This window comes from Vombatus ursinus, unplaced genomic scaffold (genome assembly GCF_900497805.2).
Source record: "Vombatus ursinus unplaced genomic scaffold, bare-nosed wombat genome assembly UNPS02014870.1, whole genome shotgun sequence".
Classification (NCBI taxonomy): domain Eukaryota; kingdom Metazoa; phylum Chordata; class Mammalia; order Diprotodontia; family Vombatidae; genus Vombatus; species Vombatus ursinus.
Window position 1 is genome coordinate 11,184,806 of NW_020954648.1, and position 22,670 is coordinate 11,207,475.

General features: G+C 37.5%; 1 protein-coding gene across 1 annotated transcript; it reads right to left on the bottom strand.

Annotated features, from left to right (window-relative positions):
* Nucleotides 1-10,216: 10,216 nt before the first annotated feature.
* MRPS33 (mitochondrial ribosomal protein S33) lies at nucleotides 10,217-22,414 on the bottom strand. The gene is made up of 3 exons (XM_027842257.1): nucleotides 22,319-22,414; nucleotides 13,910-14,160; nucleotides 10,217-10,631 (listed from the first exon to the last, which is right to left on the bottom strand). Exons 2-3 carry the CDS (start codon nucleotides 14,122-14,124, stop codon nucleotides 10,526-10,528), a joined length of 321 nt encoding a protein of 106 aa, XP_027698058.1. The 5' UTR covers nucleotides 14,125-14,160; nucleotides 22,319-22,414; the 3' UTR covers nucleotides 10,217-10,525.
* Between the last annotated feature and the right edge of the window lie 256 nt (nucleotides 22,415-22,670).

Below are 22,670 nucleotides of genomic sequence, written 5' to 3' on the forward strand. Positions count from 1 at the left end.
ATTTGTTTATCTTTTAAATTATTCTTTTCTTTAATGATATTAATTTCTGCTCTGGTCTTAGCTATTTCTTTTTACTTTTTTCTGTTGTATACAATTTTGTTCTTTTTTTAGCCTATATATGTAGAGACTCATCTCATTAGTTTTTTCTCTTTCCTTCTTATTGATCCAAACATTTAGTGCGATCAGTTTGCTGCTGAATCTTGCTTTCATTGAACCACATGGATTCTTGACATATAACAATGTATTATCATGATCTTTGATGCAAGTCATCTGTTTTTCTAATTTCCCCTTTCATATAGGCATTAAGAAATAATTCTAAAAGTTTTCATATGACCTTATAACTTTTTACTCATTCAATCATTATTTACTAACTCTATTGCATAAATATGGTGTATGATAGCTCTGCTTTTCTATATTCACTTATATTCCATTTTTTATATAGCACACATGGTCAAATTTTATGTAAATTGCACATATGCTTGAAAAGAATGTATGTTTTTCCTTTTTCCATTGAGTTCTCCCCATATGTCTATTAGACCTACTTTGCTTAATTCTTTATTCACCTTTGTTATTTTTTCCTTAGATTTCTCATATTCTGAGGGTGAGATAATTCCTCACCCTCAGAATATTTGAAAGGAAGGCAATGAAATTCCCCTGTATTGTGATTTTTTTATGTTTCACCTTTCAAGTGTGTGAGCTTTCGCTCTCAGTTTAATGGATTATTAGGCACATATATATTTAAAATTGACGTACTCTCATTTTGAATGTACTTGGCAATGTCTTGAATGTCTTTTGTCTAAAGATCAACTTAGCTAAATTTGAGAGGATTATCACTAGGTTGCCAGCAGGGTGATGAAATTTCAGGCCATAGCAACTCTTAAAGACCATGTACTAAATCAAAAAAGGGTTTCAATATACATTGGTAGAGGGCTACCCACTCTGAAGAAATCACAGATCTTTCAAGTTCAAGTATACACTTACTGTAAATATCTTCTTTTAGTTTAACATAATGTCTTTATCTTTCTCTTTTAAACACTTGTTAGTTTGTATTTAACTTTCTGCAAATCATCAGTTCCACTCCCACTTTTCGTGACTTGGTCATACAATATTTAGTTTAAGACCACCTTTTCAGTTTGAATCAATTTGCATCTTTCTAGATTAAGCAGGTTTCCTTTAAACAGAATATTGTTGGGTTCTATTATTTAATCTGATTTTTTCTCCCCTCCTCCCATCATTTTATTGATTTTGAGAATTCAGCCCATTTACAATTAATGTTATGATAGTTAAAATTTGTCTTTTTTATTTTGGGGGATTGTCACTAAATTTATCAGAAAAGAATACAGACCTTTAAAATTCTTATTGCATTTAAGTAAGCTAAATGTAACAAAACCATTCCAAACAAAATTCCTGTCATACTAGTAGATTTCCTTAGCTTGGATTTCCCCTTCATCAAAGTAAGAATCTTTGTCTTGGAATTACCCTGCTTTCCTTCCTTTTCCACTCTTAAATTTCCCTATGTTTATCTGAAACATCCTTATACAACATTCAGTGATATAGGTTGGCTAAATTTGTAGGCTTTCACATTTTGTGGGGAATTGGTTTATTTTGATTTGAGATATGTCACTTCTCTTTTTTTTGGTCAACTTGATCAAACACTTCTTGAAGTACATGTTTCTTTGAAAACTTTTAAAAGTCTAAATGCTTTTTGAATAACCACCTCTTGTCATTTTGTGGGGCAGAAAATTCTGGGGCGAGCTTGTTCATTAATTTTACCCAAATTTTATTTTAGTCTCTCTGGTTGTCACTTAGTTTCCTTGAGAAGTCTTGGGATCTTGAATTATTGTGACTTGGTATGTTATTTCTGTCATCTCGAAGCTTATGGGATTTTTTTCTTATTACAGTATTGAATCTTGGGTTATCAGTCCCATAAATTCTTTCTATTCAGATACTACCATTTGCTTTTATTAATTCTACTAAGTTTTAAAAAATTATTTTCTGAAACAGAATGTTCAGAATTTTTTGTTTTTTTAATTGTTTGGGATCAGCAGTAATCCTGAAGTTGTGGCATCTTGACTTATTCTTCATATTATTCATATTGAATGGTCAAGATTTTTTTAAAAATGTGGTTGGTCTTCATTTTCTCAAATTTTGTTATTCCCACTACAGTAAATTTGGTGTTGGTCATTTTTATTGATTCTGTCACGTTTTCTATTACAAACTCTATATTGGTAATTTTCTTCATTATGTTCTCTACATCCTTTAAAAAATTTTTTTTCAGTGTTAGTTCTGCTATTTTTTTTTTTTGGCTTTCTTTTATTTAGCCTTGTGACTTTCTTCTCAGCATTAATTATTTTAATTCTTCTAAATGTATGGTTTAACTTTTTGACGGGGGTTTCTCAGAATGCCTTGTTATTTCTTTTTCCATCTGGATTCCTTTAGTTATTTTGTAGGCATCAATATTTTCCTTTCCCCTACTTTGTTAATTTTCTATTTTGGTAGGTTTTGATTTCCTTTTGTTAGCTATTTTTCTGCAGCACATTCTCTGCAAGGTGTTGCTGTGATGGCAGCAGCAGTGAACCCAAAGCCCGTCTCCTGTCCAGCCCCTCCCAGGTTTTTAGTACTTTGCTGAGGCTTATCAAAGCTTCAAGAATATCTGTACTGCAGGACATCCGAGGAGTTGAAAGAGCCAACAGGAAGACTGCATATGTTTATCCTCAACCTCAGCCAAACATAGTAGGAAGCTCAGAGGTGTGCTTCCTGCCCCCTCAGTCTAGGAAGAAGGAAAAACCAGAGGGCTTAATTTAGGTAGGATTTAGGGGTAAAGACCATGTAGTAGATCTTATTTACCTCTTTAATTTCCCCCAGCAATTAATAAATATTTTAAATGAATATTAAGATATAACACCTACAATTTAACTTAGTATCATGGGAAGAAACTAGAAATAAAAAATTTTTAAGGTAATGAAATAATTAGAAGTTAAAAAACACATAGCAATCATGAAGGAGAAACATAAAAACGAATTTCCTAAGTTATTAAACTACCTAGCACTGATTTGTAGTTTTTCTTCTTGGCTATGATGCCGTGTTAGAGAAATCAGATCAGAAATGGTTAAGTAATTTTGAAAAACAAAAAAAACCTTATGTGCCCTTGAACCCGTAAGAATTTGTGAAGACATCCTGCAGGTATTATTTCTTGTACTTAGTCATAAAAAATAGTTCTAGTTCTGTCATTTTGGCTTTTTCCCCTACCACTCTACTGAAACTATTCTTGCCAAGTTTACCAGTGACCTCTTTCTAGCCAAATCCAAATACTTAATCTCTTTCCCTGTGGCCTCTCAGCAACATTTAACAATTGAGCCCCTCTTTCCCAAAAAGTCCCTTCTTCCTTGGCTTTTGTGACATTATTTTGGTTCCTTTCCTATATCTCCATTGACTGTTTGTAACTGGGCATCATCCTCTTAACTGGGCATCATCCTCTTCTTAACTCCCACCCTCATCCCCCAGATGTCTCCCAAGGCTCAGTCTCTGGCCTTCTGCTTTTCCTTCTGTACAGTCACTCCCTCAGAGAAATTATTTTCTCTACTGACTTATGCAATCTTCTCTATAAAAGACAGTATGACATTGTTGGGGAAAAAAACCCCAACAACTTAGTTCACATCTCTTTAAGTCAGTTATGTTATAATAGGTAAGGCATTTATCCTCTCTGAACTCTGGGACCTGTGTTAAAGCAGAAATTAGTTTCAACATCTTCTGGGTATGGTGAGTTGAAATATCATAGTAATTGTGTGAGGATCTGCCAGGTGGGTATAATATATAGCTGCAGTGAAGGATACTTCCTAGGATTGGTTTTTGCCCTATCAGAGATTATATAAAAAAACCTTCTGGCATGGAAAATATTTGCCTGCATACTAGTCTCCTTGTTACTAGTAACTTCTGCCTGTTCTAACCACACTACCTTTTAGTTCCTGTAGATTTCCTTGTTTCTGACATTCTCTGGCCTTTATGGACATTTGTGCTTTGACATCTAGAACTGATATTGTCCTGGTTGCTGAAGTACAATCTTTCCTGGAACTGTAGTCTCGCATAATCCCTGGCTCAGTCCTGTCCTCCAGACTCCTGGTATGTTTTGGGGCCTGCCCTTTCCATTACACTTCTTGGCGAGCCATATTTTTTCTGGATCCATCATTTCACAGTGTCTTTGTTACCATACTGATAACATTCTTAGTACTCATAGCATACTAAGGTCATGGATGCCATGTTCAGTGTAGCCACAAACATCATAGATTTCTTACTCTTCTGGGCGCTGTTGCTTAACCCAGCCATGATCCTGATGAAGCTATAGGTTATTCATTCATGTGTCTGCTAAGGGTTAATCTGATCAAAGTAATAGACACCTTAGGGTGAAGGACTGGCTTATCCTTCTCTGGGGTTATTTTCATTAAAAAAAAAAAGGATTTTAACCCAAATAAATCTTTAATTGGTAGAATATATGTGTGGGAGGTATTGTTGAACAAGTAGCCTTCTGTGCTCCTTGCCTAATCCAGATGGTGGCCCCTGCTCAGCCAATGGTTCCTTCAAGAAGTAAAATACATGGAATTGGCACTGTTTCCTAACATCCTGTCACAAATCAACACCTCCATCTCTTCACTTCCTTGCCATAGCAAATGGCTCAGCAACCTACTGGGCTTTGTAAAATCAGAGCAAAAGGGTTGTTCATTTGGGCATTAGAAGGTAAGAAAGTGGGGCTAAGGGTAGCTGGGGGGCATGCTTAAAGTTGATGATCATTCTGGATATTGAGATTGTAACCCATCCTAAATACAGAAGAGACATGCTTTAACTCAATTATAAGGTTTGAAGTGGTAAGACTTGGGAATAAATTTATACTTGCCTTAATTTCAGTGCCATTGCCAGACCTTCCTTTCTGGGCTTCTGATATCAGATCAATCCTCAAAATTTGGAAGGAGCAAGAACAACAAATGATAACTTTGAAAGGCCACAAAAATCTATGTAGTTTTACCTTCAACTTTTACTTTTAAGACAGGTTCTGATTGCTACTCAACCATGCTCTAGCCGATCTTATCAGAAGGGTCCCAAGTTGGGGTTTAGAAAGGGCTGAATTGTAGTTGGGATCTTTTCCTCAGAGTTCAAACCAGTTGAGGCAGTACGTAGTCACGGAAAGAACATACCAGGCTAGAAGTATAAGGCCTGGGTTCTGGTCATAGTTCTGCCATTTGAGTTTAGGCCTCGGTATTCTCATAGGTGAAATAAGGAAGCTGAACTAGACAATCTCCAGATTGTTTGTTTCTAAATTCTTTGATTTCCCCCAGCTAAGCCATTCTACTGTTTTTTCACTCTTGTGTTTTATGAGGCCTTTTTTGAGTCAATACTCTTGAATGCTTGTTCTAATTTTGGTATTCTTGAATGTTTCATTGTTTTTCCATTTATTTCACTACTGAAAGCTTCACTCTTTTGTTTCCTTGTTATCTCAGCCTTCTAGAATGTATTACTGTTGTTTAGCTGATGTTTTTCGTCCTTAAAAGTAAATGCATTTCATTTAAAAGGGGTAATAAAAGGTAGACTAGAAGAGTATCCAGAACTTTTCTTCCCTTGCTCTGCAGCCCTCCTGTGCTACAAAGCCAAAACAATATTCTCCAAGTAGGTATATCAGAATTTAAAAAAAAAAATTTACTTCTTCCTCTTTAGGCTTCTAGAAGCTATACGAATGCTTCCATCCAGATAGGAGAGGCTGGCTCATGTGGACTAAGTAGAAGGCTGATTAATCTTCCTGCTATCATGAAGACATGTAATGATTAGGGAGGAATAAACTGAAGAGAATTAGCCACATTGGTAGCCTATTTGCTATAAGATTCCAAGGTCACTGGCTTAAGTCCAGGGAAGTTAAAAAGCATAACATTAGAATGCACTGAGATTAGTGGGATTTCTTTCCCCCTAACAAACCAACCCAACCAGATAGAGGGAACATGTTGAAACACTGGTAGAAAGCACAAGTATCTTGAGCTTTCACTACAGCAGTCTATAAATGTAATTTAGTTGGCTTAAAGGTCTCCCAGCTCTGGTAAGAATTACTGGTCAGATTCCCCAAAACAGCTGGAAGCGGGGTAGGGGTACCAACAGTACCAATTGTTTGGGGAATTTTTAAAGTGTGGGTTGTAATAAGCAAGCGAGGTGCCTTCTCACTCTGAAACTCCATGTGTTTTCCTTGCTTCCATCATCTGCACATATTTTGAAAATTGAAGCTGGTTGGTGAGTTTCCTGAGTGTCCCCTCTCATTTCTAACAGTTCCCCTTTCCCTCTTCATTAGAATTTTTTTCTTGCATCTTCAGGACCTCATTCTTGAGAGCTTCCCAACTATTCCTCCAGTCTTACTTACCTCATAGAATTTCTATCAATGGATTTCTACATTGCCTTCCTCTGAACCCTTCTAAATCAACTCTTCCAAAATCTATAGTTTACAATGGACTATTACTGTCTTCCTCTTCTCCATCACAAATCCTAAAGAATATAATTTTCTTCCAAAGGGGCTTCCACCCCAACAAACCAATTCTCACTTGTTGGTGAGAATTAGATCTAGGATAGAATTAACCTTGCTGCTTCTTTTACTTTTTAAAACACAAAATTATCATTAAGGCGAGTCAAGAAATAATCGCTATTTTTTTTTCAGAATGTGCTCCAATAGATGCTGAGATGTGATTTCAATTTTTTCAAAAGCAAATAGAATTTCATATGAAGCCAGAGTACTGAAATGTGTTATTTGGGCTGTTCCCCCTTGAAGATTAAAAAAATAAAAAAAAAGCAATGTTTACCTAAATGTAACCGAAAGTCAATGGTTAAGGGACAATGAAAGGTAATAGTGAATAAGGGAAGACACAGACAAACAAATGCAAATTAAGTTCTCAGAGGTACCAGTGACTAAGACGGGGCTTTTTCTGTGAAGCTAATATGATCCGGCATCATTCGATACAAATCTATTTTTAAACCACACAAATAATTACAAAGACTTATATGTTCAAATGTTATGTGGAAGTATATGAAGTGCTAATGCAAAGATAAATTGCTCATCCTTAAGAACTTTCAGAGAAAAATCCCTTAATGCGAGCATTAACTAAAGATCTATCCTTGGCCTTCTGTCAGTCCCTACTATGTGCCAGGCATTGTACTAGGTGTTGGAAAGCTAAGCTTTGCTAAGCTTTTTCTTTTTGTTATGTTCCTTGCTGACTTCATCTGCTTCCACAACTTCAATGATTACTTATGTGCATGATTCCCAGATTTACAACTCTTTCTCTGACCTCTCTCTTGAGCTTCAGATCTATATGCCTAACTGTTCTTCTCATGCATGTCTCACTGGTATCTCAAACTGTGTTTATTCCATTATCAGACACATACTGAGTGCTTAATAAATGCCTGTGGACTTAAAAATAGACTCCCTCTTGAGACTCATTCCTCTTGTTTGGATCAAGGTTCAATGCTGGGGCTACTTCCTAGGGATGTCTTTCCAGGGCTCTCTAGTCGGTGCTTTCTTCTTCCTCAAATTATCTTACGTGTTTACTGTTGTATCCCCCAGGAGAATGTAGCTTCCTCAGAAGCAGGGGTTGTTTTTTCATTTTACCACCTAGCACACAGTAGGTGAAGGCTTGCTGAACTGAATTACTGATGGGTCGTGCACCAGAGCCCTCTGTTCAGGAATTCTGTACTAAGGGAGACCTAAAAACAAGTCATCGGCACAGGTGTTTTCCAGCCGAGAATCAGGAATTGGAAAACGGAACAATATCCTCAAATTTCCCAAGGTAGTTATGGCCCTGGGTTGTCAACAGTATAGTCTATATTTCTGACATGTGATATGCCAAGAGTTGGATTAGGTGCCTAAGATCCTCTGTTTTTTTTTTTTTTTAAGGCAATTGGGGTTAAGTGACTTGCCCAGGGTCACACAGCTAGTAAGTGTCAAGTGTTTGGTCTGAGGCCGGATTTGAACTCAGGTCCTCCTGACTTCAGGGCCGGCACTCTATCCACTGCGTCACCGAGCTGCCCCTCTAAGATCCTCTTAACAACTGATGTCTACAGTTGGAACCATGAGACCAAGAGTGGATCCAGTATTTACTCTCTCACGTCTCCTCTCTTAGTGAATCTTATTTCTATAAATTGTACTGTGACTACTGTGGATTTCTTCTTACACAATGGCCTTAGGGCATACTTCTTCCCTGCTAAGGAAACATTTACTATCAATCTTTCATGTTCAGATGCTCAGCAAATAACAGTTTTAAATACTAAATTAATCCTTCCACAGCACAGGCCTCCATTGTTGTAGCTACCGCTTCCCTTTCAAAGCAAACCTGCTACTGCTATGATTACTTGCTGGCCATTCAGGGTTTAAAAAAAAATTCAGTCTCTTCTATGGCTCGCTATTAGCTGCCCTACACAATGATTCCCTTTTTGGCCTCTTGTCTGAGCAAGCCAATCTTCTCTAATTTTGAATCTTTGTAGTTTTTTTTTTTTTTTGGTATTTTGCTAGGCAATGGGGTTAAGTGACTTGCCCAGAGTCACATAGCTAGTAAGGGTCAAATGTCTAAGGTCATATTTGAACTCAGGTCCTCCTGACTCCAGGGCCAGTGCTCTATCCACTGCGCCATCTAGCCACCCCTGTAGCTTGTCATTTTCAAAATGCTGTTTTGAAATTGTATACTTTTTTCTCCTCTTCCTAATTTGCTGCTTTCTTCATGCTGTTCACTTCTTTCTTACTAGAGAGCACAATATTCAACAGTACCTTTTTACTTCAACTTGGACCAGGCTGAAGGACTATCTCCCAGCTTAATCTCCTTGTTACCTTTAAATCACTGGGATCAGTTACATTTTAGACACAACCCTAAGTTAATTAGACCATACCTTCTTACTGCCTAGGACCTTTATATGTTCAAATTATGGACCTGTGTCTTCTACCACATTTAAAAAAAGATATTTGACTCAAAATTACATTAGGATATAAAACCTTGTGCTATTGGGAGAGGATATTCCCAAAATAAACAATCACCCTTCAAGGAAGCTGTCTTTCTTCACATGTTCTACAATTTGGATCTCAGTGATAACATCTATATAATGTTTCTCTAAAAGGTTTGTTTCAATACGACAAACAGGATTCCCACTGAACCCAGGAATGAGCTTAAAGTCAATAGTGGATTTAGAGTTATTCCTAATTACTACCAGCATACTACAGAGGACAATACATAGGACTAGAAGTCAAGAAACCTGGATTTAACTTCTTATTCTGCTACTAACTAGCTGAATGATATTGGATAAAAATCTTTCAGGACCTCAGTTTCCTCATATGTAAAAGGAAGGGGCTAGAGTAGGAGATTTTTTAAGGATTCCTCTGTCTCAAAAATCCTATTGCCACTTTCTAGAATGTTGATTTAAATGAATGCTAGCTTGGGAAACTGCAGCAACTGTGTACAAATTCATTTTCTTCCTCACTCTCCCCATCAAAACAAAAGTAAAGATGTATGTGTGTTAGAAAAAAACAGAAATATCCCAGGACCAATGTTATATGAAAACTGTATCAGAGTACTTCAGCAGTTCTAGGAGAGAAGCAAGGTTAGAATAACTCTTCCAATTTAATTTAGGACCCATTGGCAAAATATTATACTCTTAATAGTCACCCAACTCTCTTTCTCTTTGTATGTGTATATATGTACATATATATAGATATGTATGTATACATACCACCACTTCAGTAAATATAATTCTCACCATGCATACTCATTCATTTCCCCAGTTATGTCTTTTAAGGCAGCTAGGTGGTGAAGTAGATAAAACTGTGGGCTTGGAGTCAGGAAGACCTGGATTCAAATCCAGCCATAGGTACTTCCTTGCTGTTTGACCTTGGACAAGTCATTTAAACTGTTTGCTTCAGTTTTCTCAACTTTAAAATGAGGATAAAAACAGCACCAATCTCCCAACAGATGCTTATTAAGTCCTCCCTCCCTTCCTCCCCACAGACACACAAATATCTTGCCAGATAACTCAAAAGAGCTTGTAGACAGACAGGTTAAAGGCAGTATGGTTCAAAGGAGAGTAAAGAAAGTGGGTGAATGAATGGGCAGTTAGGTGGAGTAAGTCTGGCAAAGTAAAAAGAGTGTGCAGGGAAGGAAAAAAATATGGATGCACAGAATTAATGGTCAGTTTGGTGAAAGAAGTAATCACATAATGCCAATTTAGTGAGGATTTTTTTTTTGCTAGAAAATTAGTAAATACTTAAATATTAATAATTTCTTTGAGAAGACAATAGATGACATAGTCACATAATTATCAAGGCCAAAATAACATTTAAGGACAAAAATATACTCAAGAATCCAATCCTAATTCAGCATGATGAGTGATGAGGTAAGAGGGATGATTCTTGGGCTAATAACTATCAATTTAGGGAAGCCGTATTACTATTGAGAGTGTAAAAATAATAAACATGTCTACTTCTTTCTCATCTGAGTCACTGATTGGTCCAAAGACTGGTCCAACGCTATTTCTTTGCAGCTGATCTTTTCCCTTCTCCTTTCTTTGGTTTGCCTTTTCCACGAAGCTTCTTGAGTCGCCTTTGCTCTTCCTTAAAATCTTGATGTTCATCTCTGAGTCGAGAAAAAGAGAATGACTAATCAGCTAACTGTAACTGAAAATGGTGAAGCACATTCAAAAAGTAATGTTCTCTTTGGTGATTCGTGTAGGTTTCAAGAAAGTGAACACATGTAATATGATTTGCAAACCTTAAAGTGACGTATAAATGTGATGATCATTATGGTTATCAATATTTGACTTTTTCAAGGGAACAGGCCCAACTAGGTTTATGGAAAACACATAGCAGTCCCCAACTTATGAATAGGTTACATTTTAAAAGTTCATTTGTAAGTGGGTTGTTTGAAATTCAGAGTACCTGTTCCCATAGAAACAATGATGTAAACTGTAGCTAAGCTCTGAGGCTAGTTTATGAGTCTATTTTACTAATGATATACCTGAGGTCCATAATAGTAGCTCTGGACAGCAAATCCCCCATGACCCCTGAAATCCTGTATAAGGTCAAAAGTCAATTAAGGAAATGAAGGCAGAATCTAGAGGCTCTCTAAAGCTGGGAATTTTCTGTTGCAGCACAGAAAGGAAAATTAAACAGCAAGAAAACAGGGGCTCCCATAGCTACCACAGCAACTGTGGTGGAGGGAACCATCAGGAAATGGCTCAGGCGAAAGAGTATATTGTTTTTGTATTTTAATGACATGTCAAATTTTAAAAAAAAAGTTAATGTAAGAGTTCTAAACCACAAGAGTTCCAGGCTACAAAGGAGGACATGGGCAGGAAAGGGTGTCAGTGGTAGGAAGGAACTCTAGTGCCAAGGATATGAGGTTCCAAGGCTTGTTTGTCAGTGTAGATCACTTGCTAATTGAGTATGTGTGAAGTGAAGGGCTGCCTGTATTTTAACTAAAAAAAAAAAAACAAAACCAAGGGTCCAAGAAATGTTTGTTAGTTGTTAGGATATGTTTTAGAGCAGAACTAAAACTCTTTTGCAAATGATACTAATCTATATTTATTATACTTCCTAGGAATAGTATTCATATTTAATCCTAACAAACAAAAAACCCCAGCCTCAAAACTTGTTTATTTTAACCAAAAATCTTAAAATCTTATTATATGCTTTCCTAACTTATAAAGCAGAGGATACCAAACATAATTTAACCCTTTCTTAATGACAGTCACATTATGAACATAAATTATTATAACATACTATTATACAGTGATGCTGTGAATAAGGCCCAATTCCCCCCTACTAAAAGGTCCCAGACTGTATTTTTAGAATTGCCTACTTTTTATAGTTTTTCTGTTTCTCTTCTTGCTATCAGGCTCCTAGTAGTTGGATTTCACTCTTGTTAATATGTTTAACTACAGCAGCTCCTCTCCTCCCTTCTAATTTGCTGATTCTAATCTGTTGTGAGCTTAGAAATAAGATAACCATATTTTTAAGGACTGTATGTAAAATAAAAGTCCACAGATGTAGGCAAAGGTTTAAGGAGTTTTCTTATGAAGTACATGCATTTTAACATATGGACTTTATGATATATTCATCTATCCTGGCTACTCTGAAACCTTTCCCCCCCTCACTTCCTCCTTTTCTGTTGTATTCTGCATCGGTAAATTATTATGTCATTCACTATATACTTCTAAGATTTCCTGACATTTAACTTCATTGAGAGTTTTAAAATTAAAATATTATTAGTAACTAATATTTGTGTCAACACAACAAGAAAGGCAAAGGCACATACTAAAACCATGAAATATAAATTAGAATCCTTCTGTCTAGAAGAGTGCTCTGTTAGGCTATCATGATGAAGATAAGAGTTTAACCTCTAAGCAAGTTAAGTTGCAAAAATCTTCAGCATTTCATCCTATCGTAGACCTGAAAAAAAATTGTTTCACAACATTTTTCTGCAGCCCACTTCAGTATTCTTACAAGAGTATGCTAGAGAGAAGGTTACTTCCTTTCCCGTTTCCTAGGTAGCAGCTCTCAAAACAAGCTGCCTGCTGAGGTGGAATAATTGAATATTGTTGTTTCTCTCTACCTCATCTACTTTCTTATGGTGTAGGTATCCACCTCCAATCTTGATCTAAAGGCACTCATTTTAATTTTTACTCTGAAGGCTATAACAAAAACACCCTCTAGCATTCATATGGGTTAAAACGGATTATTGGCTCTGCATATTTAAAAATCAGGTTTATCTACTGAAAAAAACCTTACAGCTTCTTCCTTAACTCTCATTGACTTTGGTTTGTCAATATCCTAAATAACTGGGTTCACTTATTTTTTACAACTTGCATGAGATTACATCGTAATTTAAAATTAAATATAAGAGAATGATTTAGCTTCTCTGTATAGTTGCTAGATTTTAAACACATTTTTCATGTCCCAGTAGACAAGTATAAAAAAATCTAAGTTATCCAAGGTAACGGTGTGACATAGTGGCACAGATAATCAAAAAATTTATGTGATTTTTCATTTATATTGTTTTTTCAACAGATTTGCCTTTTAATTTTGTTAAAACTATGATTAAAATAAGTTTGTAGTCACTGGGCAAAAACCAACTGTCAACAAAGAGAGACATACCCAAAGTCTAATAAGTGGTTTGTCTCAGGTTAAAAATATTTTGTGGAAAAACAACATGAAAATAATAGATATGACTATAACGTATAATACTGCATGAGGGAACAAAGTTATTTTGTACTAATATGTTAGTGTCTAGCTATCCTGAGTGGCATATATATTCTCTTATTAATTCTAATGCATTAGCAAAAATAGCATATTGTTTTTCTATCTCAATGACATGTCAAATTAAAAAATGCTAACATAAGAGCTCTAAAATTAAAGATATCTGATCCTACCTTTCCTCTTGCCTGAGTCCCATTTTCCTTTTCCAATAGGTTATCTTTCTCTCTCCAATGAACAAACAGGTATAAGATTCCGTTAAATTTAAATGTAAACATAACCCTTAAAGGCAGCCTTCAGCTTAATTAGAACAAAATAATTCATCAAAAATGGTACAAAGATAATTAAACTATCTAAACAGGGGGAGTAGAAATTATAGTGCCAGGGAAAGCACTACTATAAGAATGACAGAGGTTCCCACACCTAATAGGCAGATTAGAGATTGGGGCAAGACACACACACAAAACTGGTTTGATTTTCAAAGTTTGCAAGATATACATTATTTTGAAGAAGTCTTTCACTTTCTTTCAATTTTATCTTTAAAAGTATGTAAACACAAAGATAGGTGCCCTAAAGGATAGAAAGATTTTTAGGCATCTTGCATATATTCTCATCTATCAGAAATTCTCTCACCATCTCTAGTTTCTGTTTCTTCATTACCTGTAAAGCCCAAAGAAACGGAGTTTCCTCATGAGAGCAAAATAGGTGTTGTGAGGGGGATACCAGTCATAAGTCTCCTTCCTTTTAGCCAAAGGCTGTTCACTAAACAACTTCACTACTTTCATGGACTTGGAATCGGTGGGGCTGGCCACTTCTCCAAATATTCGAGCACTCAGGCGAGCCATTCGCATGGCATATTCTGAAAGGGATGACATCTTGAGAGAGAGAGAGAGCGCCAATAAAGACAGTTCCTACACAAACGGAAAAGAATGATAAATGTGTTAGTATGAAATATTCTAGGACTGTCCAATAAACATTTAGGAAAAGAAAGGTGAGTCATGATGAATCATGCAAATTGGCAGAGATTTTATTGTGCTAGGAATTGAGAAACATTTGTGATCCAATAGAACTGATTCCTTTGCACAATACTTTGTATTTATGGTTTATGTTTTCTGTATATGGGGCTGATATAATTAAAATGTTATCTGTTACTGCCTTGCTATACTTTTTTTTGGGGGGGGGCACAATTAACTAGGTTGTGCTTTAAATAAGCATTCAGTACATTCAAATTATCTTTTTTTTTTTTTTTAAAGTAAGCTTGCTTGGTAAGGATAATGGGGAAACAGATTACCAGGGTCACAATTAACACTAATGTATCTTCAGAAAACACCAACGTAAGCAATCTGCAAAATAAATATGCTGACTGACATCTAAAGGTTCAATCTTTACAGAAAAATAATTATACTATAGTCTTTATTATCTGTCCTTTGAACACTGTTCTTCCCAGAGGATTACAAAAGGCTCTGAAAAGTGCTAATGAATTATGAGGTCATTTAGCCTCTAGGTTACAAGACTGCCTGAGTCATTTGGGGATGAAATTAATCTGAGGAAGGGGTTGCTAGATGAGTTAGTGTGGTAGTGGTCCTATAGTTTTTCAGTCAACTTGCTCTAAAAGAATCATAAAAAAAACCTCCTCAAATACAAGATTTTTATTTCCTAAATGGTGACTATTCATTCTCTGAATTCTGATTTGATTCATTTCCACTCTATATTTGCTTTTGTCCTGTAATAACCTTCACTATTCTAAAACAGGGCAACTAGGTGGTACATTAAATAGAGTACTGGGCCTGGAGTCAGGAAGACCTGAGTTCAAATCTGTCCTCAGACACTTACTAGCTGTCTGACCCTGTTTTTCTCAGTTCCTCATCTATAAAATGAGCTGGAGAAGGAAATGGCAAACCAGTCCCCAAATGGAGTCATGAAGAGCTGCAAACGACCGAATAAGCACAATTCTAAAACGGTAACACTTCACGTGTTAACATCTCCAAAGACCTCAGTATTTCAGAAAGAAAATAATTCTTATAACATTTTGATGAAGTAGATAAAAAACCCAAATACTAAATTACATTATGGCATACAGCAGGGTAGACATCAGATCCAAGTTACCTGCCACTAGAACTGACATTTCATACCAGATCAAAAATTGGCAAAAGGAGTCAGATTTTCTTGGTGTAAGTATAGCTAGATGATGTGAAATTTTAGTAGGAAACTGAAAAATATCTGCAATATGTTAATTCGCCTGCCACAGTGTTGATAATCTGGAATACTTTAAGCCACTGTTTTACTCCACTGGCTTGGAGATGGTCCTTTGCCCAACTAGGGATGGACTGTCCTCAAAACAGGAAAAACAAAAGAACAACAACAAAACCAACCCAAAATCAAAAAGAAAAAAAAACAGCTGACCCCTGAAAACCAAAGAAGAAACAAAAAAAATTACTACAACAACAACAAAAAAATCTCCCCAGGCTATTACCTGTACATTAAGTGCCAGAAAACTTCAAAATCATTTCAGAACGACAGAAAGCAGGATTTAAATTAGGGGAATCTTCTACAACCCCATCTGAGGTTCACTAATAGTATAAGCACTCTCTGAATCAAATATCAGACTTTAGAAAGTTCTGTACATATCTCAAAGTTGATTAAACTCACTGCCTTTGATTCCTCCTTATCCCCTACACTTCAGATTTCAGGCTTCTCTGAAACTATCCTGATTTAACAGAGCCATCTCATGGTCAGCATGGGAAATCTGTCTCCCATTAAATCTTATCTCTTTTCTTCCTAGTTCAGAGGGATCATATATAGTTATTTCTCTATTTTCCTTTTGCATCAGTCACAGCTAATTTAATTGTATCTTACATAATCTTTCTTATATGTACACACAACCTACTCCATTTTTTCCATTCTCTGCTCTTACAACTCTGGTCCCTCCAAAGGGAAATCTGTTCCATTTATGAGACAAAAAGCAACCAATTAAGTATAAAAGCAATGCTTGTGACTGCCTTTAGCAAAGAAAAGTCATAACTTTTTTTTTTCTGGTGAGTCAGTTGGGGTTGTGTCTTGTTCAGGGTCACACAGCTAATAAGTGTCAAAAAAGTCATAATTTTAATGACCATAAGAAGCCAATGTCATCAACCTTTAAAGCTCTTGAAAGTGCCTAGAGGGGCAGCTAGGTGGCGCAGTGTATAGAGTGGCAGCCCTGGAGTCAGAAGGACCTGAGTTCAAACCCGGCCTCAGACAAATAACACTTACTAGCTGTGTGACCCTGGGCAAGTCACTTAACCCCACTGCCTAGCAAAAACAAAAAAGAAAAAAAAAGGAAAAAAAAGTGCCTAGAAATGTCCTACAGAATCTCCCCACATTTCCTTCTACCTTTGCAATTGTCTCCTCTACTGCATAAAATCATAGATTTAGGGGCAGAAAGGACAACAGAAGCGACATGGTCCAATCTCCTCATTCTTTACAGATGATAAAGCTGAGACTCAGGAATGTTAGGTGATTTGTCCAAGTACACACAGATATTATTAAATGGCAGTCAGAACTCAAAAGCAAGTTATCTGCCTCCAAATCCAGCATTATTTCCACTGTACCAATTAAAACTGTTTTTTCTGCAAGCACTAGCATTAAAGATAAATTACACTCCCCCTAAATCCAATATGTTGCTCAATTTATTGTTAGTGTTTTGTGTAATGCCTTTACAATAATGCAATAGTTTTCTAATTTTTTCTTTCGGAATGTACAGTATTTTAGTATATTATGTGTTTAAATGGGCTAGTCAATGTTTCTAACAAACCTTCCATAAAAATATGCATTTGAGTTAGAAACTACTGACCTGAATAAAATTTAAGACTCTATCACAAGCTGGGAGAACAGTTTTTTGTTCCCTTTCCTCCCCCGTGGTAGATATCCAGTCATCTATTTGCATAGATACATATGCCCCAAAGATATATACCTTCTTCCCTACCAGGTACAGTGCCTGGAACATAATAAAAACCTTGTGAATCAATCTTTTTTTTCTTTTCTTCTTTTCTTTTTTACATACCTGTAAGTCACCATTCTCCTCCTCCCTAAGATACTACTTGTCATATCCAAAATAAGTATATAGATATTAACATTATATAGCCAGAGAAGAATAAAAAAGTATTTGAGAGGGTTTAATTCCATAACTATTTAATGGTTGCTAAGTGAAAAGAGCAAATATTATACATATAAGGGGCTTATGTGATACTGCGGGAGTGGAATATGGGCCTTAAGTTTCCACATCCATAAAATGAGGGAGTTAGACTGAATGACCTCTATTGTATCTTTTACCTTAGATATATAACCTCATATATACAGGATGGGTACGTTATACCTTATAAAGGGAATCTGAAGAGGGAGGGGAGGAGCACCATATAGAGAGCTAAGGTGGAGGTGATAGGTGAACTAAACCCTAAAGGAAGATAAGGATTCTTAAAGTAGAAGATGAAAAGGTTGGGCCTCCTGCAAAGGATCACTCAAAGCCCAAGTGTTCAAGCAAGCTATTTAATAAAAATATATTCAAATACCTTCAGGTAAATGCATTCCAGGAAGGTAATAGCAGGGCGGGCAGGATCCCTGGGGTCTCAGGGGCTCCTCACTAAAGTCCTAAAAATCACTTTATAGTCTTCTTGCCTAAACACCCTGTGTTCTAGGTCAATCTACCTGAAAGCAAAGTTAACCCAAACTGCCCTAGGTGAGGGTGATTCTAATAGTTGGAGTGGTGTTCCAACTGGTGTTGTGGGAGTATGTGTTGGGGGTATGTGTGCGTGTGAATGAGAGGGATTAACTCTGAGTTTTACCAATATCCTTGTCTACAATAGAGTACATGACACGCATATGGGGCCAAAGGTAAGACATGGAATTTGTTTTCAAGGAGCACTAGTGGTCTCATTTGGTTGGAACATAGAGTGTATCTTAGGGAGTAATGTGAAATAAGACTGGAAACAGAAGTGCCAACTGGCCTATGGAAGGCCTTAGGTTAAAGAATTTGTATTTTGTTCTATGGGAGAGAAGGATCCACAAAAGGCTTTTGAGTAGTGGGGTAACATGGTTAAAGATGGAATTGTGAAAGAATATTTAGCTGGGTAGAGAATAGATCAAAGGGGAAAGAGAAGAAGGCAGGAAGCTATCATTATGGTCCAGGTAAGAGTAGATGTGAGCATGAAATTGGGTGATAACTGTGCATGGGGAGAAAGGTATGATGGATGAGAGAGATGTATAAAGCAGAATTAAAATGACAGAGTTGATAGCCTAGTGAGAGACTAGGCAGCTGGAATAAAGTAGGAATTTGACGGGAAGGCGGCCCACTGATTCTAGGCCAAAAGGCAACAAAGTTATTTGCATGCTACCTTAGGAACATGGTAAATATCTGAGACAGAACTCACTATGATGAAACTGTAAGTTTTTTTCCCCAAAGAAAATATTTGTATTGCAAAAGTTAATATCAGAAATATAAGGTTAACAACAGAGATAATGAAAAATTATAGGTCTTTTTCAAGGCTGAGTCTCTCAAGAGTAAAAAAAGAATTACTTATAAGATAGAAAGAAATGAAAGGTAGTCCTGTCAGTGACCTGACAAGTGACAGTTTTTCAGTAAAAGGCTGCCAGAAATGTCTCCACTGAAGACTTACCCAAGAACATAGAATGCTGAATTTAAAAACTTATACCTTTCATGCATATTAGTCCTTTAGGGCATTAACCTATCACCTTTCAAAAGCTTTCAAAATCTCTCTTAGGCCTTTTCAAGGACATGGGAAAGCTGTTTTCCATTGCATAATTTCATCAATATGAAAAGCAAACAGTACTTTGGAGAGAAATGTAAAAAGAAAACAATAACAAGCTAACAAAAGTCATCTAGATTTCTTCTCTCTCCTTTAACAAAAAAAAAAAAGGAAAAATCATTCCCAGGAGCAGAACCTGGTCAGAAGGAAAAGGTACAGGTCTGACAATATCCCTTCTGTCCCCAAGAAGCTCCAGTGGCTCACTACTGCCTCTAGTATCAAATGTAAACTCCTGTTTGGTGTTAAAATTCATCACAATCTGGTTCCAACCCACTTTCCAGATTTACTACTCATTACTTTTCCTCCTGCCCTCTAGGGACCAGCCTTATTTTTCACATATAAGAGTCCATCACTCATCTCTATGCCTTTGCATAGACCGTCCACCATGCACGGAATACACTCCCCTATCACCTCCAACTGTTAGAATCCCTACTTACCTCTTGATGGGGCCTTTCTTTGTCTTTCTTTCTTTTTTTTTTTTTGGTGAGGCAATTGGGATTAAGTGACTTGCCCAGAGTCACAGAGCTAGTGAGTGTTATGTGTCTGAGGCCGGATTTGAACTCAGGTTCTCCTGACTCTAGGGATGGTGCTCTATCAACGGTGCCACCTAGCTGCCCCCATGGGGCCTTTCTTGATTTCCTCCAGCTACTAGAGACTCTCCCTCCATCCCCACCCCCACAAATTACCTTGTATTTATGTGGCAAATGTTTTATAACTATTTATATGTATATATGTTGTTTCTTCCATCAAATGTAAGTAAGCTCCTTAAGGGCAGGGGCTATTCCATTTTTGTCTCTATCTTTCTAGAACCTAGCACCGATGGCCTGATTCAATGAAAAGGGAATTGAAGATAAGGGGAAGGAGGGGAAAGCAGCAGAGTCAAGGGAATGTGGCTCATTGGCTAAAGTACACAGTTGTCTTTGTTTAAACTTTGCATCTAGTATATTATGATCATTAATGCCTAATTAAAGAGATTCCTATTTTATACTACTGAACAAAAAAGTGGATTATGGAAAACTGTTAAGAAAATATTTTTAAAGTATTCAAAAATACATGGTGCTAGGTCTCTGTATCAAGCAAGACAAACACTATTTGAAGATGATACTCTCTAAAGAAAACAAAGTTATTATTCTATTTTTTGTTAAGCTTAAGAAAGTCCAGTATCTTTGACTTTACTTCATATTGAATCTATTGCACTAAGGCAATTAATATAAATTACAAACCATGCTCCAAGTGACAGAAATAAGACTTATACTACGGCATTGAAACATAATCTGAAGAGAATTCTTTCTTATATAACTGATAATGATTAACCAATTTTACTAATAGAAAAACTAAGGACAGTGAATATATGAGGTTCCAATTCCATGCTTTTTTTCTTTATTTTGAAATAGAGACAACCCCCAAAATACTTGCTCTCAAATTATCCCTTTTGGGGAGCAGCAGTACAAACAAACCCCAAATCATAGCCCAATTTATTCTCCTTGCCTCCATTTTCTTCCCTGTACAATCTGTCCTTCACATAACTGCCACACTGATGTCAGTAAAACAGATCTGAGCATGTCCTTCATCAGAAATCTTTGAGAGCTTTCTATTACTTCTTAGATAATACACAAAACCCTTCGCTTGGCATTGAAATCTCTCCACAATCTGACTCTCACCTACCTTTCTAGACTCATTTCACATTACTCTCCTGCAAACACTGTGTCAGTTCAGCCTGACTTTGCATAAGTGGCCTCCTCATGTCTGTAATCAGCTCCTTCTCCCCTCTACCTGGCAGAATCTCTAACTTTTTTCAAAGCACAACTTAGTTATACCCTCCTACCCAAGACTTTTCCTAATCTCCTTCTCCTCCTTCTCCTTCCCCCAGTTATTAATGCTCTCCTTCCTGAAGTCACTTTATATTACACACTTGTAATTGTACCAATTGTGTACATGCTGCTCCCCACCAGTAGAATGTAAATTATATGGGGGTTGGTATATTTTTTGCCTTTGTATCCCCAAAGCCTAACACAGTGCCTTGTACATAGGTGGTGCTCAGCAAATAGCTGTGGTGTTGAATTATATTTTATTTTGTATTGCTTTACATGACAGCTTAGTATGATGGATAGAAAGCTACTCTTAGAGTCAGGATAAACTGGGTTCAATTCTGGCCTCTGATACCTTCTCCTTGTGTGACCCTGAGCAAGTGGTTCAAGCAACTTTCTAAGACAGTTTGGAGAAAAGATGGCCACCTATTTCACAGAAGGTCCTCAATGGGAGATGGAAATATACACACACACACACACACACACACACACACACACACACACACACACACGTCGAGTCCTTTTGCCTTTATATATATATATATATATATATAAATATATATGTATATATGCTTTCTTAAGATTTAATTTCCTAATTATGTTTCTCTTCCATTACCCAACTGATTATGTTCGGAATGACAACAGTAATAGCTAACGTTTATATAGTGCTAACAACAATAAGAGCCGATAACTTTTATGTAGTGTTTACTAAGTGCCTGGCACTCTCATTTGATCTCCACAACAACCATGGGAAATAGGTGCTATTATTATCTCCACTTTACAGATGAGGAAACTGAGGCAAACGAAATTAAGTAACTTGCCCAGAGTCATGCATCGGATTTAAACTTCGGTCTTCCACACTCCAGGCCAACAAGTAACCTGACCCGGTAGCAAGCAGGAACAGAGGCCTGGGATTTTCAATTGCTGTGTATAGCCCCTGGCCTGTTTGGTTTTTGTCTTTGAATCTCCAGGGCTTCAGCAACGAACCTGGCACGTAGTAGGCGTTTTACTGCGTGGCTTTTGAGTTTTCTAGGTGTTAGACTGCTATCCTAATGCCAGACATCAGACCTTTTGCTCTTAACAACCCTGGGAGGGTGGGGGTCAATTATTACCATTTTACATCCAAGGAGACAGGTTCAGAGGCAAAACGCTTCTTGGCCAGCGCTCGGCCCCGGGACTAGAACCCAGCTCCCACCCCGGCGCACTTTTCACTAGCCTATGCTGCTTCCCACGGACACGGGGCCTTGTGCGTGGGCCCCTTCTCAGCCTCGGGCCGGCTTGTCGAAGCCGGTTCTGGTTTTAATCCGGGCGCCCTTCAGGCGTGTGACATAAAGGAGCTTCTCTCCCTGACTCTACACTTGGGCTCGAAGCCGGGCCTCAGTTTATAACCTTCCCCGACTCCACGAGACCCCCGATTTCAGCAGCACCCCACTAACCCCGAAACACTAGAAGAAATCACTAACCAATTTAACGGGTCCGGGCCTTCCTCCCCTATACGTCACGTCCTCCGGAAATCAGGCTCCCTCGTCTCCCCCCACCAGTGTCCAGGGCGACGCGTTCGGCTCGGAGGGCGCTAGCAAGTCAGACTTCGCTTGCGCATGCGCATGCGCAGGAGAAGAGGCGTGGAAAAGCGGAAGACCGAAACTGGCGAGCTAGAAGGGACGCTGGCAAAAAGCCCGAAGGTCTCGGAGGGCTGGACTCAGCGCCTGCGCGATAAAACCGGACGATCGTCTGAGCTCCCCGATCTCCAAAGCTTGGGCTGGACAGCCTAGGTTGGGGTTACGCCAGGGCTGGGGGCTGTTTCCACGGCCCTTT

Coding starts and splice junctions, on each gene's coding strand:
- MRPS33 (XM_027842257.1), bottom strand. CDS start 14,124: ATGTCATCCCTTTCAGAATATGCCATGCGAATGGCTCGCCTGAGTGCT. Junction 10,632..13,909: donor CGTTTCTTTGGGCTTTACAG/GTAATGAAGAAA, acceptor TTCTCGACTCAG/AGATGAACATCAAGATTTTA.